This window comes from Drosophila gunungcola, assembly GCF_025200985.1.
Source record: "Drosophila gunungcola strain Sukarami chromosome X unlocalized genomic scaffold, Dgunungcola_SK_2 000034F, whole genome shotgun sequence".
Classification (NCBI taxonomy): domain Eukaryota; kingdom Metazoa; phylum Arthropoda; class Insecta; order Diptera; family Drosophilidae; genus Drosophila; species Drosophila gunungcola.
Genome location: NW_026453187.1, coordinates 20118 through 42400, shown reverse-complemented (window position 1 = coordinate 42400; position 22283 = coordinate 20118). Strand labels below are relative to the sequence as shown.

General features: G+C 37.6%; 3 protein-coding genes across 5 annotated transcripts; all 3 read right to left on the bottom strand.

Annotated features, from left to right (window-relative positions):
* Window positions 1-2771: 2771 nt before the first annotated feature.
* LOC128260594 (uncharacterized) lies at window positions 2772-3126 on the bottom strand. The gene has a single exon (XM_052993734.1). The coding sequence runs from the start codon at window positions 3077-3079 to the stop codon at window positions 2858-2860; it is 222 nt and encodes a 73-aa protein (XP_052849694.1). The 5' UTR covers window positions 3080-3126; the 3' UTR covers window positions 2772-2857.
* Window positions 3127-6646: 3520 nt separating this feature from the next.
* On the bottom strand, window positions 6647-7168 carry LOC128260592 (uncharacterized). Its single transcript, XM_052993733.1, has one exon. The coding sequence runs from the start codon at window positions 7128-7130 to the stop codon at window positions 6744-6746; it is 387 nt and encodes a 128-aa protein (XP_052849693.1). The 5' UTR covers window positions 7131-7168; the 3' UTR covers window positions 6647-6743.
* A 688-nt stretch (window positions 7169-7856) lies between these two features.
* On the bottom strand, window positions 7857-18058 carry LOC128260587 (mucin-19). Of its 3 annotated transcripts, none has more exons than XM_052993727.1 (6): window positions 17939-18058; window positions 17106-17274; window positions 11137-12707; window positions 10663-10821; window positions 9324-10034; window positions 7857-8559 (listed from the first exon to the last, which is right to left on the bottom strand). In XM_052993727.1, exons 2-6 carry the CDS (start codon window positions 17117-17119, stop codon window positions 8330-8332), a joined length of 2685 nt encoding a protein of 894 aa, XP_052849687.1. In that variant the 5' UTR covers window positions 17120-17274; window positions 17939-18058; the 3' UTR covers window positions 7857-8329. The 3 variants fall into 3 exon arrangements, with proteins under 3 accessions (XP_052849687.1, XP_052849686.1, XP_052849688.1); XM_052993726.1 differs by having other exon boundaries at window positions 17910-18057; XM_052993728.1 differs by lacking the exon at window positions 17939-18058 and adding an exon at window positions 17740-17837.
* Between the last annotated feature and the right edge of the window lie 4225 nt (window positions 18059-22283).

The window sequence follows — 22283 nt, the reverse complement described above, 5'->3', positions numbered from 1 at the left end:
CCACTCGGATGTTTAGGGGTGCCCTAGGTGGGTAATGCTCCAACGACCACCGCCGCAAACAAAAATGCAAAAACCTACAAATTCGGTCCGAATGCGTTCGCCTTATAACTGTTTTGGCCCAAATGCACCTGGTTCAGCAACACGTTTAACGAGCTCTGTTGATGAAGTGGTTTGCATTAATCTTCAGACACACAGTCTACACTCGGAACTCGAAAAACTTTCAAAACATTACTAAAAGTTGGGGTTTCTTGGTTAAAACATAGGACTAGCAGCCTAAAAATTTGTTTAAAGAATATGTGTTGGAAACAATCACCACCAGTTGGGTTATTTGAATTTAAAAAACTGAGGAGCTCTAGAAGACCTAGAAAACATTTTGACGAATGTTTTTAAAATGTTTTAATTTGTAGAATACTTTAGCAAAAGTTATACATAAATAAATTTTGTAGGTAGATTTTCACTGGTGATCTATAGTTGCTATTAAAACTAAGAATTAAAATTTTTTTATTTAATATTTTGGACCAATTTTTGGGACTCTTGCCGATTGAATTTGCTGATTTCGATATGCTAATTTCATGCAAAATGTGTAAAGTGTTAATGTGTTAGTGGTTCATAAAGCTGTTTAGCCTGCTTCCCTGGCCGCTTTTCGGCACACCCACGGTAAAATATTTATATGTTATATATACATCCATAAACAGTCACACTTAAAAAGACCACTGCGTTTTTATTAATTAAATGTGTGCGTTGCCTTACGAAACCGTGTAGCTACTGAAAATGGCTTTTAATGCTGCGATCGCCTGCTGCAGCCGTTGAACCTCTAATTTAAATCGAATAGACTCGTTTTTTAGTAGTTTGTCATGTGGGATGCTGTGCTTGTTTTGCTTGTGTTTTGATTTGTTTCTTTTACAGCTTTCAGTTTTCATTTTTTAATTTTTCGCCGTTTTGAACGCTTGCCACGATAATTTATACGCTATTTTCCCAATAATTTAAACAAGTTTTTTGCACTATCGCACAAAAAAAAAAAAAAATAAAAAACAACATTATCAAGTGGCGCGCGCTAAGTGCCCAAAAAACAAAAAGTTGCGCGAATCGAAAATAATAAAAATAAAAATGAAGAAAATCTATTTGACATAATTGCCTTACGCGCTTATGCAACCGGCAGGCAAACATTAGGCATTATTTACACACAGGATCACTTTGACTTGGGCGGAAAATCAAACCGAATGCCGAAAGACATTGCCCGGGACCCGTGTTTCATGTTTTGTTTTCCTTTTTTCCCACTTATGGCAGCCTGAACATTTTCCTCGCCAAATCGCGAGTTAGGATTTTCATCTTGCATTGGCAAATGGAAAACCTGTTGCCCAACGGCTCTAATCTTAGCCAGACAGCACTTTCCGTTCGGTTTCTGTTGAATGTTTTCAAGTTCAATGTACATGGCCCTGACCGCCGGAACCCCTCTTTTCAGCTGGATTTATTTGTCTTGGCCAAAATCAGACGGCGCGCAATGATTTCCTGTTCACTGGCACTCATCGAAAATTTCCCCGTTTGATATGCACTGCGCAAAAATTATTTCCTTAATTATTTAATCTTTGTGAAGCCATAAAGTGGTTTATGTAGATAAATTGAAACTTGTATAAATAAAATATAAAAAGTGTTGTTCTTGCTTTGAGTTTTGGTTAGTTAGTTAGACTACTGATAGAAAATATATATATATATGTATTAGCTTTTTTATATTTATGGGTATTTACCATATATGTGTTATTTGAAAATTACAGCATGTTACAAAAGGACTTGCATTAAAGATCTAAACTAAAAAAAAACTTGTAATAGTTGAACAAGGAATTCTTTTAATCTGTTTAAGCCATAAAAAAAGAAATTTAGATCTGTCCTTCTCTGAATTTGAGCTCCGTAAATTGCATCTTTTAATGGAATAAGTAGATGCCAATAAAGGCATTGTTCGTTCACTGCGCAAAAACAAAGCAAATAAGTGAATAGAGGTTGCCGTAATTTGATTTCTGTGTAAACTTGCTCGAAACATTGCCTCAGACATAATTTGACTGCAATTGCGGTGCACTTGTCTCATGCAAGCGGAACAACCAGCGGTCGAAAAAGCTGAAACAGTGTAAATAAACTATAGATCGCTGAGGGGAGTGGATTAATCAGCGGGTTGCATTCGAAATTTATGAGCTGCTCTGCGACTTGTCTTAAGTCATCGTTGTCGGTTGCATTTCTTATGGTAATCGGCCGATAATCGATTAATAATCGCCCGATCTCGTCAAGGCAAACATTTCCATTGGTGACGGTTGTGGAAAAGATAAGTGTGAGTAAGTGTGCATGATATATTTTGCATTAACTTGTTCAACAGCTTTTTCCAGCAGTCATAAAATTTATAAACCATAATTTGAGGCTTTTAATTAATATACGAAAGTAAATGGAATATATTCATGAAAAGCACTTACTGAATCTAGGTTTATTAGCCAAACTTAAATTTCGCTTTTAATATTTATAGGTAAACGGGAATATATGCATAAAAAGTGTATACTTTCTGAATTAAGGATAATTGACCATTAAATAAATAAAAGTCGTTTCTTGAGTCTTATGCAACTGGTAATTTCAGGTTATTTTAGGAAAAAAGCTGACAAGTTTTACATATTTTTAGGGCATTAATTTACCTTTTTTTTTGCACCTAAAAATTAATTAAATTTTGATTATATTTTTGTTGTTTTGTTTTCCTGATTAAGTACAATCATTATACTAGTTGGAATATGTTTATTAATCGAGCAAAACATGTAGTCCTATGGAATATTAATACAATAATTGAATACAACCGATTTAAAAAAAAATTTTTTTTAATTAAAATTTAGAACCACCATGGAGGAGGAGGACGCACATAGTCTCCCACATTGAGATAATCCTGTTGGACGTCCTGGGGCGAAGATTCATTCGATTCCGCATCTCCGATTAGGGATTCATCCGACTCATCAGTAGCATCATCATCCTCCAGAGATTTAGCGTTAGTCAAGGAACTCATTATGGCAAAAATGAGCACCAGACCCAGGATAATTTGATAGAACAGCTTCATATTTGAACTACTTTTCGATTTGTGAGTGGAGAAAGTTATCCACTTCTGCTTTTTATACCTAAGCATCTAAAAACGGAATTAGAGCTCAAGTGTTTTGCTGCGTATTTTCCTGCCAGCATTGTTTGCCTTTTCACATAATAAAATAAACTGGGCTATATTTGCCTTTAATTTTTGGCACGAGAAATTGAGGTGGCCAGGGTTAGTTTTTTAACTCCCAATTTAAATCTGCCTGCTACTGAAATCGAGATGTGCGTGCTGTGTGCTGTGGACTTACGTTTGTTGATTTCCTGGTGAAATGCTGTTGTTTTTCAGCTGCTGCCACTGTCACTTTTGCAGCCAATTAACTTGGATAAATAGTTGCAATGTTACTTTGTTGCAACATTGAAAACTTCACAGCCATGTCGTCCACTGTTTTTGGCACTCGCCTCGCCGCAGTTAGTTATCAATTAAATACTATTTAAATCGCAATAGCTAAGCGACACTTATTTGGCTTCCTCCTGGTTAATGGTATTATTAGCCGTTTGGAAATTCTTCTCGGAAGATAACTACGGTGGGATTTTCTTGAATCGAATAATTTTATTTTATTGTTATTGGATGATCAATAAATTACATTTTTTAAAAGCTTTTTAAAGTGTTTTGAAACATTAATTTGTCTTATTTTAATGTTTAACAAAATTAAATGAGTATCAAAGACTCCTTAGCAACTTAAAAATGTGGCACTATTAAAACACAATTTAAAGAGTATTGTTGGCTTTTATTTGTTGGAACGCTGCCAATAAGAAAATTGATGTTTTTAAACAATATTTGCTTAAAGAGCAAGTTTTATGAAGCACATCGTACTATTTAGAAAAACACCTTATTGTGAGAAATTCCATAACAGAAGTTGGACTGTATATAATTCTATTATTATATTCGGAAGTAGTCGAACTCGTTCAGGGTTAAACATCGATAAACGACCCACTATTTTCTTACACCCCCCACAGCGTTTTTGATGGTAATTAGAGGTATAGTTTATTTTTGTTATTATTAGTTTTTTTTTTTTTTTTGGCAATGTGAAGGACTGTGTGCTGAAATTCAAATTGTAAGCCTTCAATTATGCATAAAAACTGTGCCTTTGTCTTGACCAATTAAAAATTTAGCGATAGGCAGCAACAACATATTATAATAATTATCAACTGAAGCTGAACCGGCCGAACCTAACTAAATTTTTGTTTAAACAACTGCTGCTAAACGAAGTTCTAAGTGGGGTGATGTTTTTTTTTTTTTTTTTGTTTTGGAATTACCAGCTGGATGGGTAGGTTTAAGAGAAGCTAAACGAGCGACCTTGCATTTGGCCACGCTCTGCTTCCTCGCCTTTTGACGACACGCCGTCCAGAAAGTGCACTACACGGAGAAAAAATCAATAAACTAAATAAATATCAATATTTTTTATTTTTAATCACATATTATAGGTAATAATAAAAAGGATAGGCTTGAGTATTGACCTTTTATATTGTATATAAATGTAATATATTACATCATGATACTGTTCTTTTTCATCAAAAAGTTGTGAACAGCGTTAGTATATACAATTTTATTTTCTATGAATATTCTCAGAAATTGGCCAATATATCAGATCGGAAATAAGTGTGGCCGACAAAACAACAGAAACAGTAAGCCAAGAGTTCCGCTTTGGCTTTTCGATTACTTATTTTGGGGGCGATTACGCATACGCCCCGGTGTCAAGGCTAACAATGATTTGCTCCAAAAATGTATTTAGAGCCGCAATGAATGTATGTACTTCTACTATTGAATTCGATTGGATAGTGAAACAAGAAATAAGAGATTGCTGATGTGATCGAAGTACGCAGTACGCTTTAAAAATGTTTTTAAAATGTGTACTGATACGTATATTTAGTATCTTTAATCCAAAGAAAAAAATTATTTATGAAACTACGTTTAACAACTCAAAATGTTGGTTTCAGTTATTAAAAAATAGCTCACTATAACTCATTAGATGATACATTTTTATTTTGTATTGCCCAATATACTTTTTGTAACAGGGTATCAAAAATACCTGAAAAAATTTCGCAAATTGGCTGGCCAAGTATGCAAATATCCGACTGACTGAGTGACCCACCACACCCCATTTTTTATTTGTTGGTTTTTTTTTCCCTCTGCCCACAAGGCTGTAACGGTTTCGATTCCGTTAGCGATACCCGCCGACGACCAGCAATGCATCCATCCATCAATCAATCAATGCTAACATTTCACTTTGCAATCAAATCGACTCGAATCAAAGCAAACAAATTGAGCCACAAAGCACGGGCCAAAATCGCTAATCATTTCCCAAGTTCCGATCGGAACCGGTTCGTTGTGGTTAAACTACATGGTTCAAGTAGAATCGTTATTCCAACACCTCTCCGTACCCCTGTCTTTTTCTCTAGTGATCTTGCTCATTTTGGAAAAAAATTGGCTCAAAAGCTTTTAAACATTTGGTAAATGTTTTGGATCTCACAAAAAAAGCTTAGCAGTGAATGGATTGTGTGATGGGAATCACGAGTAATGTTTATATCTGGTAAAATGTATGGGAATTTTAAGTAAAATGTAGGAAACGCTTCAAAAGTTTTTATGTATTTACATAAATGTTATAACATTATATATTTAATCTAGATTTGCATTATAATAAATAGTTTTTTTTTTTGCTTATACAAATTTATTGAAATTAAAATGTATGTTAGTCTTGGAGAAAAATGCATGACGATGTATTATATTGTTTGTTTAATATGAATTTTATTATAGATCTGCATTAACCACTTGAAAAAAAGGGTAAAATATTTACACAAATTTGTTTCAAATATGCAGCCGCACTTAAAATAACAAAAACAAGAAAGAAAGCAAACTTCGGCAAGCCGAAGTTCATATACCCTTGCAGCTATTGCAAGAATTAAACATTTTTGAAAACATTAAAATTATGATTTACTTTCGTATATGTTTAAAAACATTGAAGCTATGATGATTTGCAGCTCAATTATTTGATAGTTATTTTATATATTTTTATTATTTCTAAGGGAGCTATATGATATAGACGTCCGATTTTGATAAAATTTAAACCATAATTCTGAAATATTTAACCATTGCTATATGTCGAAGAACTAAACAAAAAATTAAAAAACAGAAAAGTTATAATTTTTTTCATTTATTTTTCCGATTGTTCCTATGAGAGCTATATGATATAGTCGTCCGACTTTGATGAAATTTAATCCGTAAATCGGAAATATTTAACCATTACTAAATGTCGAAGAACTAAACAAAAAAATAAAAAACAGAAAAGTTATAATTTTTTTTCATTTATTTTTCCGATTGTTCCTATGGGAGCTATATGCTATAGTCGTCCGATCCGGCTCGTTCCGACTTATATACTACCTGCAATAGAAAGACAACTTTTGGGAAAGTTTCATGCAGATAGCTTTAAAACTGAGAGACTAGTTTGCATATAAACGGACGGACAGACGGACAGACGGACATGGCTAGATCGACTCTACTAGTGATGCTGATCAAGAATATATACTTTATAGGGTCGGAAACGTCTCCTTCACTGCGTTGCAAACTTCTGACTGAAATTATAATACCCTCTGCAAGGGTATAAAAATATATTTTATATAAGGTACAGGTCTAGTTATTTCTAGTTGAACCACCAGGGCGCAGGAGTGGGTAGGTAATTGTTCACATTAATGTAATCTGGATTTGGTACGTCCTGGTAATTTGAAGTGGATGTAACCCATGCTCGATTCTCACTCTTTTCGGGCTCATCAGGATCTGGTATAGTCCTCCTTCGATTCCACTTTAATCTTTTGCTATTGAGTCGCTGTTTGATTGGATCCGAATTCGAGCTTTGAATACTTTCATGCAACCGCTGACGTTCGAGCTCGTTTATGGCCTCCAAAATGAGATTTAACTTTTGGTTGCCTTCCTCCAATTGTGTTTCGGAACTTTTCATTCCACTTTTAACTCCGGGTGAGAGGATAATCACCAAGATAACCTCTATGAAAATAATCCACCGGCCCGACATAGTGCTGCACTCAATCTAAAGTGATCGCATTTAGTTCTCCACATATTTATACTCCACAGAAAAAGCGAACTGCTAAAACAGATGAACAGATAAGATACATATACGTATATATTGCATCGATTATAGTCTTGACATCGTTTGGTTCTGTTTGGAGAACCCCAACACGTTACGTAATGTTGGGTAAATGTTTGGCCAACATACAATACCAGAGATTAAAGTATAAGAATTCGAGACCGCAGGTGGAGAAAACAACAATCTGCTTAATCAAGGTTAAGTTCAAAACTTTTTCATTCAGAATTTCAAACTCAAACAAAATGGAAAATTTATTTTGGAAAAATCGTAATCACTTGTTCAGCTGGTGAGAAGGGTTCACATTTTTATATACATAGTTAATCTATAATTATATCTATAGATATTTCGAATATTAAAAATATCTGCATTCGGATTTAATACAGGGTATTCATTACTTAAGATCAAGAATGTCTCGCAACATTACCAAACTAAAAATAAACAAAACACCTTTGATTAAATTTTCATGTTTTCCTTTCGTTTTTATTCAATATATAATTAAAAGTCGTTTTTTGTTCATAATTGTATCTCAGAAAAAAAATATAATAATAAATGTATCTGCTATGCACGCAACGATTTCCGGATGCGTGTTCAGAGGAAAAAGGAGGGGGGCAAGGTCGAGGTGTACATATAGATATGGATATACTACTATATGTATATATATATATTATAGGGCAATCGCATCTCAGTTACATTTTTCGGGTTTTTTTTGTGCTTAGTGGTCTACGAGTGGCTTGGAATCTCCTCGTTCTTCGGCTCGCTCCGTGAATTCCGTTTTGGTGACTTTTTCTCTTGACGCAAGGAGGGATCCTACTTACATTGTATATCCGCATTTATCAGTAGTTTAATTAGTGTAATATGTGTACAAAGCTAACGAGTCCTTGGGAGGAGGAGTACGAGGAGGAGGAAACTTAAAGGACGTACATATATGTATATATCAAACAATTTGTAAGAGTTATTATCGCTTGTGTGGGCCATCATCCCGATTTTAGGATTATGCAGCAGCGAATCGTGACGAGTATTCTATTCAGGATTCAATGGGCGGATGGCGATTTGTGGTTTGGACTGGTTGGGATTGGATTGGATTGTATTGGATTGGATTGTGTTGTGTGGATTGGATTTGAGTGGCTTTACAGAATCGTTCCCGGCTTGCGAAGCGGCAGACGACGACGCTGTCCCAAGAGTCCCAATCCACGGGCCTGCTGCTTGGTGGTTGCCTCCGTCCCCTCCGTGGTTTCCTGCTCCTGCTTGCCGGCTCCATCTCCGCCAGACTCGTCGCTTCCTCCGGCGGAAGCCTCCTCCTTGGCGGGCTGCTCCGCAGAGGAGTCTGCCGAAGAGTGCTCCTCCTCAGCGGGGGCTTCTGCAAATGCGAATTGATAGTTTTAGTATCTATTTAGAAAAGTGAACTATGTGAATCTGGGAGTTCTGGTATCTACTGCAATTGAATTTTAAAGTAATATTCGTCTAAAATTTTCTGCACTAAAAAGTTTGTTTTTAAAGTTGTCATTTGCTAGAAATATCCAAGTTTCCGATGGCTTGTAGAAAAGTAACCCAAAATTAAAATTTAATAGCTCATAAATTTACCAAATTAAATCCGATTTAGAAGTGGCACATCTGATACATTTTTTGACCCATTGTTAGTTAGTTAGTTAGTTAGTTTTTTGTAAGTTTCCTATAGCATCATCAAATCAAATCAGACCTGGGACTTAATTATTTATTAATTTGCATTTAAATTTGTCATTAAAACGTTTATCACGTGTTCAACCCATTTGTAAGATTGTTTTTATGTTTCCCAAAATTAAACTTCAACTCATGAAATTAAATCCGAAATTAAATTGTCATACCTCTTTCAACCTGTGGTTACAATTTCTAATAATCTACATTAACGTTAGGCATTTTAACGTTGATCAATTTTTCAACCCATTCTGTATATGTTTCCGATATCAAAAGTGGCATACCTTTACAAGTTTCTAGTTTAGTTCTTTAACAAATATATTTAAGTGGATGTTCGTTGTTAAAAGTTAATTCGAAAACATACACAGATCATCTCTTTCCTAAAAAATTCAACAGCTTTATAGCCTAGTAGTTAACAGCAACGATAATTTGAGTCTGAATCTTCCTTACCCGTGGTGGAGGTGGCTCCCAGGTGGAGTCGTCGCTTGGCCAGCAGGGGATTGATCTTCCTGGGCGCGGGGGCGGGGGCTGCGGCTGCCTTCGGCTTGACCGCATCAGTCTTGTGCGTTAGGGCGTTGAGGCGTGGCCGGGTCTTGAGGCGATTAAGCCCGGTAACGGGAGACGCAGGAGCAGCGGCGGCGGATGGATCGCCCGCCTCGCTGTTCGACTTCTCGCCGGCCTCGCCGCCTGCCGTCTCCTCCTCCTTGACGTCATTGTGATGGCTACTGCTATCGGCGGCTGAATCTTCGGCCGCTGGCGACGATTCCTTGGGCGCCTCCGTGCTGACTCCCGATCTTCCCAGCTTTCCGCGTGGCAGCAGCCGGTTGCCGCCGGCCCGGTGAAGATTGAAGCGGGACGGACGCACTGGCTCCGCGGGAGAAGCGGGAGCAGCTGCTGCGGACTTGGCTTCCTCGGAACTGGTGGTGGCACCACCCTCAGACGCCTCGGCACCACCCTCTGCGTTGGCGGGTGCCTTGGTGGTGGTGGTGCGACTGCGTCCACGTAATCCCAGTCCGGGACGACCACGCAGCGTGCTCCTTGCAGTGGTTGATGAGGGGGCGGTAGGTTCCGCGGGGGCGTCACCTTCAGCGGGAGATTCCTCGCTGGGACGCTCGGTGGTGCTCGTGGTGGTGGAGCCGCGCAGATTGAAACGGTTGCGAGCTAAAATGGGGAAAATGGGCGTCAATACAAATTGATATATATTTTTGTTATATATAGTGCTGAGCCCTACAAACTTTACACAAGCAGTTGAATATATCCTAAATTCTTTCATTAATTTCTTAGACCTTTTATTTAGACCTCATTATTCTATGCAATTTAGAGATACCTGAATTAACCCTGAGCTAAATATTCATTACTTTAACTAGTGTTTTCACTTTGCATACAAATCAAAGCTTATATCATAACAACTTAAATTCACTTTTCCAAAGGCCTCATATACAATTTTGGGCTAAAGCGTTTCGCCCTTGACCCAGTTTTAAAAAAGTCAGTAGCCAAAGCTAAAGGGTAAATGCTAATAACCGATCATTTAGATGCTTTATTTAAAATAAATTTGATTTAATCAGCTTTGATAGCTGTTAGCTTATTCGACAAGTATTGTTGCAAGCGGATTAAACAGTATTAGTCAAGATATGTTAAATTTACAATGTAAAATCGTTGCACTATTGGTAAATTATTAATACATTTCCTTGAATACTTAAAGTTTATTGAATATTGATGAAGACTTTTTGTTTGAGAGGGTCAATTTAAAACCGAAAGATTAAAGATATTAATAATACGCAATACTTACGTCTGCCGCGTGCGAAGCCCGTGCTTACGGGCTTAACTTCCTTTGCGACCACAACTTCCTCCTCCGCGGATGGAGCTGCCGATGATTGGGCTTCTGGTGCTGCGGTGGTGCGAGCTCCAGGACGAGAACGTCCTCCAATCGAGGGACGCGAAAAGCGATCTTTGAGAAAAAATGCTTATTAATATCTAAACTTGATCGTTGAGAATATTTTTTTTTTTGCTTATGTAAAAAGAAGACACTGATGACAGAAAGTGGTTGTTTCTAAAAACAGATTTTTTAAATAAATATAAATATTTAAACTTGATCTTTAAAAATGTCAAAACTGCGCCACATTACAGATGTTAAGATTTGGCTCTTGAGAGGTTTTAAAAGAAAATAGTACATGTTTGAATTTTTTGCGGTAGGTTCCTACCATCAGAGCAAGTTGAGAAAGATTAATTAATAATAATTTTCTTCGAAATTAGGTAAACTTACTTCTGCCAGTTTTTGTGGTTTCGGTGGCTGGTACCTCGGTGGTGCTTGTGGTGGTGCTGCCGCCCTCGGACCTGTTTAGCTTGAAACGATTGCGACCGGCCAGACCATTCAATCCCGACCTCCTGCCACCGAAGAGAGAAGGAGCTGCCGTGGTTGTGGTTGTGGTAGTGGTGGTAGTGGGTGCCTCCGTTGTGGTGGTCGTGGTGGTTGTCGTTGTGGTCGTAGTGGTGGTGCTGCTGGTCGAGGAAATCTCATCGGTCAGCGTGGTCAGACCGCCGGCGTCATCCTGATCCGTGCTGGCGGTGTCTGGAGCAAAAGTGGTGACACCCTCGGATCCCTCGGTATCTGGAAAGGCGGTGGTCTGCTCGTTGTTAAGGTTTTCATTGGTCAAAATGGCGTAGAGATCGAGGGCGGCCTTCTCCATTGAAGGCGTGGTCTGTTCCGATTCCTCTTGTTCGGCTGCCGCTTCGGCCTCCTTTTGCTGATCCTTTTTGGCCTGCTCGTCCTTGGCCTGCTGCTCCTGCTTCTTCCTGGCCGCCGCCTCCTCCTGTTCGACGGCAATCACTGGCTTCAGTTCACTTTCACCACCCTTGCGAGTGGCCTTGATCTGCTTCTCATCAGTGTTGAAGGTAGCACTGTCCACCAACTCCAAACTGGGACGCTTGACACTGATCTTCTTGCGCTCGGCGGCGGTTTCCAAGGAATCCAAGGCGGGCGTTGGGGGCACTTCAATGTTCTTGCCGCGACTGGGGAACCTGGTGATCATCGGCAGACGTTCGGCCTCGATATCTTCAGAGGCATCTGAGGATCTGCCCTTGGCCTTGCCACTCTGCAGACTATTCTCACTTGGAGTGGCTGTCGTGCTCCTATCGATATTCGTGTACCTAGTCTTACCGCGCACCTCGGGCTCAGCAGACGCCTCCACTTTGCTGGGCTCCTCGTCCTCTTCGTAGTAGTAGACATACTCGTACTCGTAATCCTGACCATTGGGTCCCTTTTTGATCTCAATGCGAGATTTCTTGCTGTTCTCACTGCCTGCACCTTCCAGGGCGAAGTTTTGGTTGACGAACTCTTCGTGGGGATCCACCACAATATCTTCATCCAGGTTATCGATCTTCTTGGCGGCTGTGGGCAGGGTTGTCAGCAGTGGAGCAGGCGCCTCAGTGGTGGTCGGTTCCCTCTTTTGGGCCAATTCCGCTTGAGCGGCCTCCTCAATTTCACGCCTCACTTCGGCCAGCTCCTCCTCTTCGATGGCTCGTTTAGCCTCGATGCTCTTCATCACATCCTCGTTGATCAGAGCACTCAGAACGGGATTCAGCTCGGGACGCTCCTTGGTGGGCAATAAGTTCATCGAATAGTCGGCGGAATCTGTGGCCCTTATGCTAATTCTATGGGAGGTATGGAAGCCTTCCTCCCGCTCCAAGGCGTCGGGATGTTTGTGTGAGGTCTCGAAAGGGACCGCCGCAGCTGGAATTTCCTCGGTCAACTTTACTTGACTCTCGCTGGCAGATGTCGCCAGGGGATCCGCTGAGTCTGCCGAGGATTGGGAGGCCAGAAAGGCCAGGATGAAACTGTTTGAATAAAAACAAGGCTATATTAGCGACAGCTTAAAAAAGAATCTTTATAACTACTTTTCGGAAATCCGAACCAAGTTCTTAAGTATTAGAAAAGAAGGAAGTCATATTTATGGTCCTTTGAGCCGGATTCCCACAGAAAGAGCTCAGCAACGCGTCCTTCTAAAAAACTAAGCTCTTTATACGATTCATTAGCTTATATCTTTGCATATTTTCTCTTATCCAAGTGGATATTACATTGTCAGCTTAAGTATTTATAAAACAAAACTTATGTTGGACAGCTGCTAGTACGTAGGATTAAAAGCTAATTTGATTTGAAATTAATTTTAGACTAATGAGCCTATATCACTTGCGAGAGGTTTTCTCTCATGGCTTGACTTTAATAGCCTAAGTAAGTGCCAGCTCTGTATTATCAGTACCCCTTCGTAATTCATGGCTTGGAGCATTCAGCCATGTCTAACCCAATTAATCTTCCACATAAAAATCTATAATCAGACTTAAACCTCAACTCTTTAAACCATGGTAGTTTAGCTATCCGGAAAACCAGGTGAAAATAAAATATTAAGAAAAGCATATAATAAAATTAAATTTGTATTTAGGTTGAGCGTTCTATTTTGAATTTCAACAACAAATAGTTTAGTAATTAATCTTAAACTATTTTATAAATTAAAAGGTTATTTTCCGAATTATTGATTAAAGTTTGTTAAATGATTCGGCAGTTAACGTATGTCAAAGCTAAGTACAAGTATTTTCATGGTATAATTGTTACCAACAATTTTATATAATGATTAGCAGTTATTTTTGTTTTCAAAGTAAGATCGTAAAGTGTATTTATGTCTGCTTTTTTTGAATGAAAATACCACTGGTTGTGGAACAAATAAACATAAATACAGGGGTGGTCAAAAGTATTTATACAAATCAAATGAAAAGATGATAAATATCTTTAAAATAATATGATTCTTAGAAACCGATAGACATTTATTTAAATAAAATCGTATTAATTTTGTTTGTCATTCAAAGACTTTTGACTTATTTTGTTAAATTACAGATTTTTGGTTTAATTGGTTAATTATGAAATGGACAATGTAATTATGTAGGGTATTTATAAGTTCGTGAGACAACTTATGGCCTTTCTTTCTGGTTTGTGATTGGCGCGTGCTCTTAATCAGCCATCACGGCTAGCCGGTTTTTAGTTGGCTTTTCAGCTTTTCAGCTCCATCTGGCGATCTTCGATGTGCTGCCTCATCTCTAATCTGGCATGAAAAACCTTTCACAATTTCATTAGCCACACAAAGTCGATTGCGCATGCGATCATGATTTGGCCATCATGTCTAGCCATTGAATGGAGCGTGCACCACCGGCTATATGGCTATATGAGTATATGGCTATGTAGCACCACCGGCACCGCCACCACACAATAGTTCATTGGGCTCTGCGAATCCGCATTGCAATGCAATGAAAGCGATGCTCAAGGCGAACCGCAAAACGGTTCCAAAACGACCGGGAAACTAGAGCCAGGAATCACGAACCGGTTTTCCATAACAACAAGAAAATACAAAAGGTGTTAACCCATTTCGATTCCAGACCAGACCAAACAAGATCGGAGGTCCCCAGTATTCAGATTTTTAGTTTCCAGGCAAGAAAACCGAACGTGGACACAGGAAAAAATTGTATTATTCGGTTCCTTAGAAATGTTTAAAAAATATATTTGTTTTATGGTAACTCTTTAAATCTTTAAATATTAACCATTAATATCAATAAAGGCAAAACTGAAATTCTGCAATATATTTTTTAGCTTTTCGATTTTTTAAATCCATTTATTTTATGATTTTATTTTTTATGATCTCTTTGGCAGCATTTTTTTCTGTGCATGCGAACAGAGCGCTCTTGACGATAACTTTTAACATTTTGAATTATGTGCAAGTCTGGCTAGCTGGCGTTCACTTCTCGAACGAGTTTTCGGGGACTAGCAAACAACCAACAACCAAACAACCAGCAACATGGGCTGGCAACACCTTACTGCAAAGGTAGACAACTTCAACTTATTTTAATTGCAACAGCCCCAAAAACGGGCAGCTCAACAATGGCCAAAAGCCATAAGTCTGTGACTTTAAGAAAAGTTATAATTATGGCCACATCGTGGTGCACATTGGAGGTGCATTTACGATGGTGCAGTGGTGTCTCCCCGGACAAAAGGGTCTCTCAGTGGTTGTGCCATGTCATGCATGAGGTGACAATGCGCACACCGCTCAACACATTCAAATATATATATATATATATGTATATATTCCCATTCACAATTGCAGTAATCGCAGCAAAATAATATCCAACATTGTGTACTTAGTCAAAAATAATCGATATCTTATAGTGGCCACTATCGTCCATTTAACCAAAACTGAGTCTGCAAATAAATATTTAATATATCTTTAAACATAAAAACCAAAACATTCAATGTTTAAATAGACTTTAAAAAATCAACCGATAGTTGCGATAGTGCTATCGATTGTAATGCCAACACTAGAAGAGAGTTGAATGTCATTTAAAAAACGAGGACACGGGCAAAATTATTAGGACTTTAACTGACTCATTAAATGTGTGAATATGATTCCACAATACCAGAGACATATAATTTGTACAAGAAACAAAAAAAAAAAACACTGACTACTTAATTAGCTTCTTATTCGATTTCAATCATGTTTCTTGTTCGAAACTCACGTAATATCCCGCAGTTTATTAGCTTCAATTAATTGCTCAGGTATAATCTGCTAATGACTCACACAAAATGCGTAAATCGAATTCCAAAGAATCATTTACACTTATTCATGGCAGGATTGCCTTGACTTGGATTGCAATTAAACACCTTCAACAAAATTGGATCATTTATTGCCTGTTTTTTCGAGCATTTAACGGTATCCAATGGCATTTGGCTACTTAAAGCAGTTAAATGATGGAAATTAACAAAGCTGAGTGATGATTTTGTATTTTTAACTGCTACACTTTGAGAAAATACAAATGTTCAACAACTGAAATTATTTAATGGATCTGTTTTGGATATATTAAATAAAATAAATGTATTTTTTTGGAAATATGAATTATGAAACTTCAAACAAATAAAAATAGAAAGACAACAATCAAAATAATAAATAATTTATATTTTTTTGAAAAAAAAATGTTGGCCATGTTTTTCTGAGTGTACTATTACTGCTATTGTTGTTTAAAACTCTTATGTATTTTAAGCCCTCATATTATGTGGGTAACTCTAGATGGAACTCCACTCCCAATCTTAGCCCCTTGTGGCCCATTGTCTATATTTTCTTTGGCGATGCATGCATGAAGTGCAACCTGAAAGATCGGTGGTAGAGGAGTGTTGTTAATTTGTTTTTTCTTTCAGCTTTAAGCGGGAGTGGCATGCAATTTGTATTATAATTTGGCAATTCATTTGGCCAAAAACGGGAGAAGAAATATATCTGCGAGTGCTGTTCGGTTTTACCTTCGGACTCGGAATTTGGTTTTCGGTTTTTCAAACTTCGGCGGCCATTGACGTTTTTTAAAGGCAGTGAAGCGGTAATAAGACAGTTAAAAAAAAATTACTACTAAATCGGCAGCAACATTTGCAGCCATGAAATGTAAAGTAAGTTTTGCATTGTTAAGTGGATGCGTCGTCGTCTTTGCCAAAAGGTTTGTTGACTTCACCTCTCGCGATTGTGATTTTTCCCCCACATAAATAAAAATATATTTGTTTTCTGCATAGTTGACCTTTCCGAAAGAGAGATCGCGGCACCTCGCCGGTTTGACCTTTTGCACAAAAAAAAACACAATGAAAAGCATCATTGCCACGCCTTCATCATGCATATTAGCCCACTGATTGACTAACTGCCTGTGTGATTGGCCAAGGCTAACACTCCTCTGCGGGCTAACATTCGGAATTAAGCAAACTGTCCACTTGGCGTATACTTATTTTATTATAATCTTTTTTTATATTTGTAGAAAACGTAATTTGGGTATTATCAGGATTTTTTGTAGAGGTTCTTTTTATTTATCCTAAATGTATAATATTCTGATATTGGAAATCAAAGCTAAGATTACCATTTTAAAACCAAACTCTTTTACTATTTTCAATCAATAAACCCAAATTACGCAATTTTTAAGTAAGAAGTAGAGTTAAATTCATACACAATACTACCAAAGAAATCTGGGTTTTATAAAATTGTGTTAAGAGTATTTTCCAAGGAGACCTAATAACTTAACATTATTATAATACCATAATAACAACTAATAGACCCTTAACACTTTGCGAAATCCGCTAAATCGATAACTTGACCTTGAGCGGCGGCAGTTTTGTTTTCCTTTGGCCCCCTTCCCTTGATAATTTCTATTATTTTTCAATTTACTTACATTTTGAGCAGCATTTTGAGCTGTGTTTTGTTGCTGTTGTTGTGGCTCCTTAGGTTGCTCTCCTTGTTGTTGTTATTGTTGTTGTTGTCAATGCTGTATCAACTTTTTCGTTAACTGCTTTTTTACATAAATTTTATTGACACTTTTGAAAGTCAACTGCCTGCTTCAGCTTCAACGAAAAAAAAAAATAAAACAAAACAGTAAAAAAAATGGGTGTAAAAATAAATATACAGAGTGTAAAAATTGAATGACAGAAATTGATTTTTCGAAAGATCTTTAATTGTTATGCACTTTAGATTTTGTGTGTGTTTTTAAACATTGAACACATTAGCTTGTTGTTGTTATTTATTTGCTTTTGTTGATGTTGTTCACTTTGGTCATTTTTTCAAGTTGCACTTTCACTTTTCACTTTTTATTTTACGTTTTGTACACTATTTTTGGTTGTTTGTATTTCAATTTTTTTTTTTTTTTTCAGCAACAAAAAATCAAATCAATTAAGGAAATCAATTTGTGTATGAGGGTGCGTGATGTGATGTGTGCTGATTAGCTGGGCAACAAAAAAAATTAAAATAAACCTGGGAAAATCTTTCAAAAATTGTAAAGACTTGTTGCAATTATTTATAAAAAAACTTACAAAAAAATATGGAAAAAAATTGCGTATTTTAAAATGCAGTTATGCCGCTTTCCGGCTTTTTCGGGCTCAAGTTTCGACTGGGTTTTGATTTCTTTAACCACTGGTAGCTCTTATTTTATATGGCCAACCAACACACACACACTCGTACACACACACACACACACACACACCTGCCGGGAGGATCTGTTGGCAGTAGTACCATGAACTTTTTTCTGAAGACCTCTCTATATGTATAGATATATATATATGTCTTGGGTCTTCGGGAGCAGTCACTTTCGATTTCGCTGCCAGCTGGACGTGAAATGGCAAAATGATGAACGCTCCAACCATCGAAAACCGTTGCCGTTGCCATTCTGCCGACGTCGACTGTGGCAGCGACTGCGGCAGAGGCTTCGACTTCGACTTCAACTTCGGCTTTAACATTTCGCTAACATCGGATATCGGGGGTCTTGACTGTGCGAATGGGAGGGAGAGATAGAGAGAGGAGCGCAGAATGATCGAAAGGAGCAGAGTTTTTTTTTTATTTTTGTTTTTTTTTTTTTTTTTGTTACGGCCATGTTAACACTAAATCATTCACACCTGCCGCCGATCGTTGTTGCTTTTCAATGGCGTTTGGCCACTAGGAAGTTCAAAACTGCACTAGTTTCGGTGGTTCGAAGGGGGATTCCAAAGTTTAAAAAACCCACACATAGAGAAATTAAATGAATTTAGCATTCTTTATGTTTAAAGGATATGCAGCTAAAGAATTCTCTTGGGAACATGGTTTAATGTTTTACAAATTATTGATTTCTTCTATATCTAAACCTATTGCAAATAGAATATATAATTTTTATATTATTTAACCTGTGAATTTCTGTGAATTTAATACCTACTTTTCGAAAATAGAATTAATGAAATAATAATTATTTTTGTACTTTTACATAAAAATGAACAATTTTTTTTAACCCTTCTCCGAAAATTTAAAATAAAAATGTTTAGTCGTATTAACAAGCCACTAAAAATTGGGGCTAACAAAAAGCTTAGGTGAAAAACTAAGACATCAATATGAAACCTATGAAACATAACCGTATCATGTTTTATGAATTTTTTTTTGTGCAGCAGCGACATTCACTTGCATTTTTTGGGATGCTCTCCGGCCGCCTCGGTCTCAGTTAACTGCTGCTGATTTCATAAGCCAAAACTGGTTGGCAGCTGGTCTCAAGGCCGTTTGTTCATTCGTTCATTCGTCGTCGTCGTTGATTAACCGCATTACACATACGCCGCGTTAGCCGCAGTGGCCGCTTTTTTTTTTAACCGCTTCGCCTGCAATTAGCAGGGCACGCAACATGCTCGTATGCAAGCCAACCATCAGATCATCACCCCGGTTTCCCCAGTTTCCTCCGGCTACCTACCGCGCCCCGCCAACGATATTATCCAATCTGTGGGACTTATTGATTAACCGTTGCTCATTTGCTTACCGAGCATTTATGCAATTCCAGCAGCGAGATTTCCAACTACTGGCCAACTGGATGTCCCATACTTGGAGATATATCGTTAGTTTCCGACTGTGAAAGGTGGGGCAAAAACCAACCTGCAAACCAAAAAGTTCCCTGCAAGTGTCCAACTGACACCTTTTAATCGCCATCCAGGGTGTTGGTGGGTATACTGGCTGCATGTTTAATATATCTTTATAAATTTAGTCGATTTCAGTCGATCGATGGTTCAATTTATTATCAGGTGAAATTGGAAAATTATACATTAATTCCTTTGAAATCAATTATTTTTTAAACAATGTTTGTTTTTTGCTTTAAATATTTAATTTTCACTTTTAAAATAAAATATAGAGGTATTTTTAAGTCCAGATATTTACTAATCATCTTCCTTTTTTTATGTATATTTCTGCTGTTTTTAGTTGGGCTTCTGTTACGGTTTAAGTTTGGTTTGGTAATCCCCACAAAGCGGATAAAATCAACCTGCACAGCGAAGGCTACCTCTCTTTCTCTCTATTACTATGCCTGCTCTCTCGTTTTCCTTTTTGGTTTTTTTTTTTTGTTTACTCTGCGAATTATTGATCAATGGATTTTCTAATTAGCATTGATCGATAAACTGGAACGCAAAGTTTTTTTTTTAGGATCTCTTTACTTTGCTGTCTCACCTTTTTATTTCTTGGTTGGCTTGCAAATTCGATTGTATGATAAATATTTGCAAATACCAAAAGACGCAGACAGAAGAGGCTAAAAGCTTCCTTCTTTGTAACAAGTGCAGCGAACCGGGAAGTGATCCTGAGTACCATTTATGCCATATATGTGCATAATTAAGGGATCCTTGGGCACCTCTTGTGTGGTCTTGCAGCAGCTGCATGGACTGATTGAATTTCAAGTGATCGTCTTTTGGGAATATAAGTATAAGCGACTCAAGCTATGCCGAGGTCACGTTGATCAAGTTACCCGGGCACATTGCTATGGATGCCACGATACGGACATAAAAAAACCCCAGCTAAAAAACAACATGAAAATGAGTAAAAATAAAGAAAGAAAACCAAGCCAAGCTTCGATCGGGGGGAAACAGGATGCATTTCGTGGGGAGCGCCTCGAGGTCAGAAGTCGAGTTTTCGATGGCCATAAAAAAGCGCACGGCGAGTGCTAATGGGCTGGAGGCGTGGCACTTGGGGCGGTGTCTCAAGGACGGAGTCTCAGGAATAAAGAGATATAATGATTGATAATAATGATGGCGGTGATAATTACAATGGCAATGATTAAAGTCTGGGAGTGGGCAATTTAGTAATTGCATAAGACAGAAAAAATGAGACAGAATTAACAGGGAGGGAGAGTCATCAGAGTAGCCAGATCTTATAATTGTATAAATAAATTTAGAAATAAAATAAAAATAGTAGTTTTGTTAAAGAGGCCTCTTGTAACATTAATGTGAATGCCAGCAAAAAGGCAAGTAAAAAACGGGAAAAATTCTGAAAAATCCATTAAGATACCCAGAAAATTCCTTCATTTATTCTATACATCAAAATTGACACTCTGTTGCCAAGATAAAAATGTAACATTTTAAGTGCGAAAATTTGATGAAATTTAATGTTGTAATCCCAAGATCACACATTTAAGAGCATTAACCAAAAGCCAAGACCGATGACATCACAAAGCGGCTTTTTCGGCCGGTTGCTTTGGCCAATTCATGGGCCAAAAAGTAAAGAAAAATACCATTTACCCGGTACCATTTCGAAGGAACCCAAAACAGGGAGATAAAAACACTTCAGGTACCGACTCTTTTATGTATTGTAAAAAACTCATAAAATTGTAATAAAAACAAAACCAGTGGAGGGGAGAAAAAAAGAAATAAAACAACAACTGTTATCCAACATTTCAAGTGTTCGGGAGAGTATATTTATATATATATATATGTACCTATATATATTTGCTATATGTGGCCATATCTGCATACAGATGTACGCAAACAGGAGTGGCCAACTTGGAATGTTAATGCGGCCTGCAGTCAGTCGTTGGCGTCGCAGAGATCTCCAATCCCCGATCCACTCCAAAAAAAATACAAAAAAACACGTAGGCCCAGCCATTGATCCGTCTCTTTCGCTCACCATTTATCTGTCTCTTACTCTGCTTCAGGTGATGTCTCTTTCTGTTGACAAAAGTTACGTTAACTTTAAAGGGAGCTGAGGGTGATAACTGACCGGCAAACTGGACAAGAGCCAAAAGAATTAAGCACTCCTCAAGACAGCCTACACATAAAAAAAAACAGTTTTATTTGTTTTTTTTTAATGTTCAAGGCGAAAAAAAAAATGGAAGTGTATATTTTCCCAGTAAACATTTCTTCATTTTTAAATTTTTAAAAATTGCCATTCCTCAAACCCCTATCCTAACAAAAAATTTTTTTTTTTTAGTTTTCCAAATTTTGTAAATATTTTCTTTTTTCCAAGGGTAAAAATTTAAAATTTCTCCTGTACTATTTATTCCGAAATATATTTTCGTTCAACTGTTGATTGGTCTTTTAATTTTTTATAATATGATTCCTTTTATTATTTTCGTTATATTTTCTTCAGTGTATATCGACTCAGTTTTTCTCAGTTTTTCTTATATTTTCAAGCTGGGCGCGCATGTTGAGCCAAGTAAAATTTATAACTGTCAATTATTATGCAAGAGTTGTGTGTATGTTGCGGGGCGGGGGGGCGTTAAATAGTGGGGGAGGGGGCGTGGCTGGGGCAATGGAAGGAATGGGGAGACTCCTCTCGCAGAGCAATCAGGAAATACCTAAAGCTTATGGTTATAAACACCTCCCTCGGCCTCACAAAAAAGCAACCACTCGCATAATCTGGACACGTAGTACCCCCACATTTTGTCCCCTCACCTGAAGACCCCTGAATTTTATATCTTTTTATCAGACAGAACTTTTTTTTACCGCTTCTTTCTTTTTTTCTTCTTTGGGGTTTATCTTTTTATGTTGCGGGGTAATGAAAATATTTTTAATTTTTTTCCCCCTTGATTCTTTTTATATTTCCCCAACTTTTGAGGAGTGTCGCCGGGAGTTCAATGTACGTCAATTGT

Coding starts and splice junctions, on each gene's coding strand:
- LOC128260592 (XM_052993733.1), bottom strand. CDS start 7,130: ATGTCGGGCCGGTGGATTATTTTCATAGAGGTTATCTTGGTGATTATC.
- LOC128260594 (XM_052993734.1), bottom strand. CDS start 3,079: ATGAAGCTGTTCTATCAAATTATCCTGGGTCTGGTGCTCATTTTTGCC.
- LOC128260587 (XM_052993727.1), bottom strand. Junction 10,822..11,136: donor AACCACAAAAACTGGCAGAA/GTAAGTTTACCT, acceptor TTTTTCTCAAAG/ATCGCTTTTCGCGTCCCTCG. Junction 10,035..10,662: donor GGGCTTCGCACGCGGCAGAC/GTAAGTATTGCG, acceptor TCCCCATTTTAG/CTCGCAACCGTTTCAATCTG.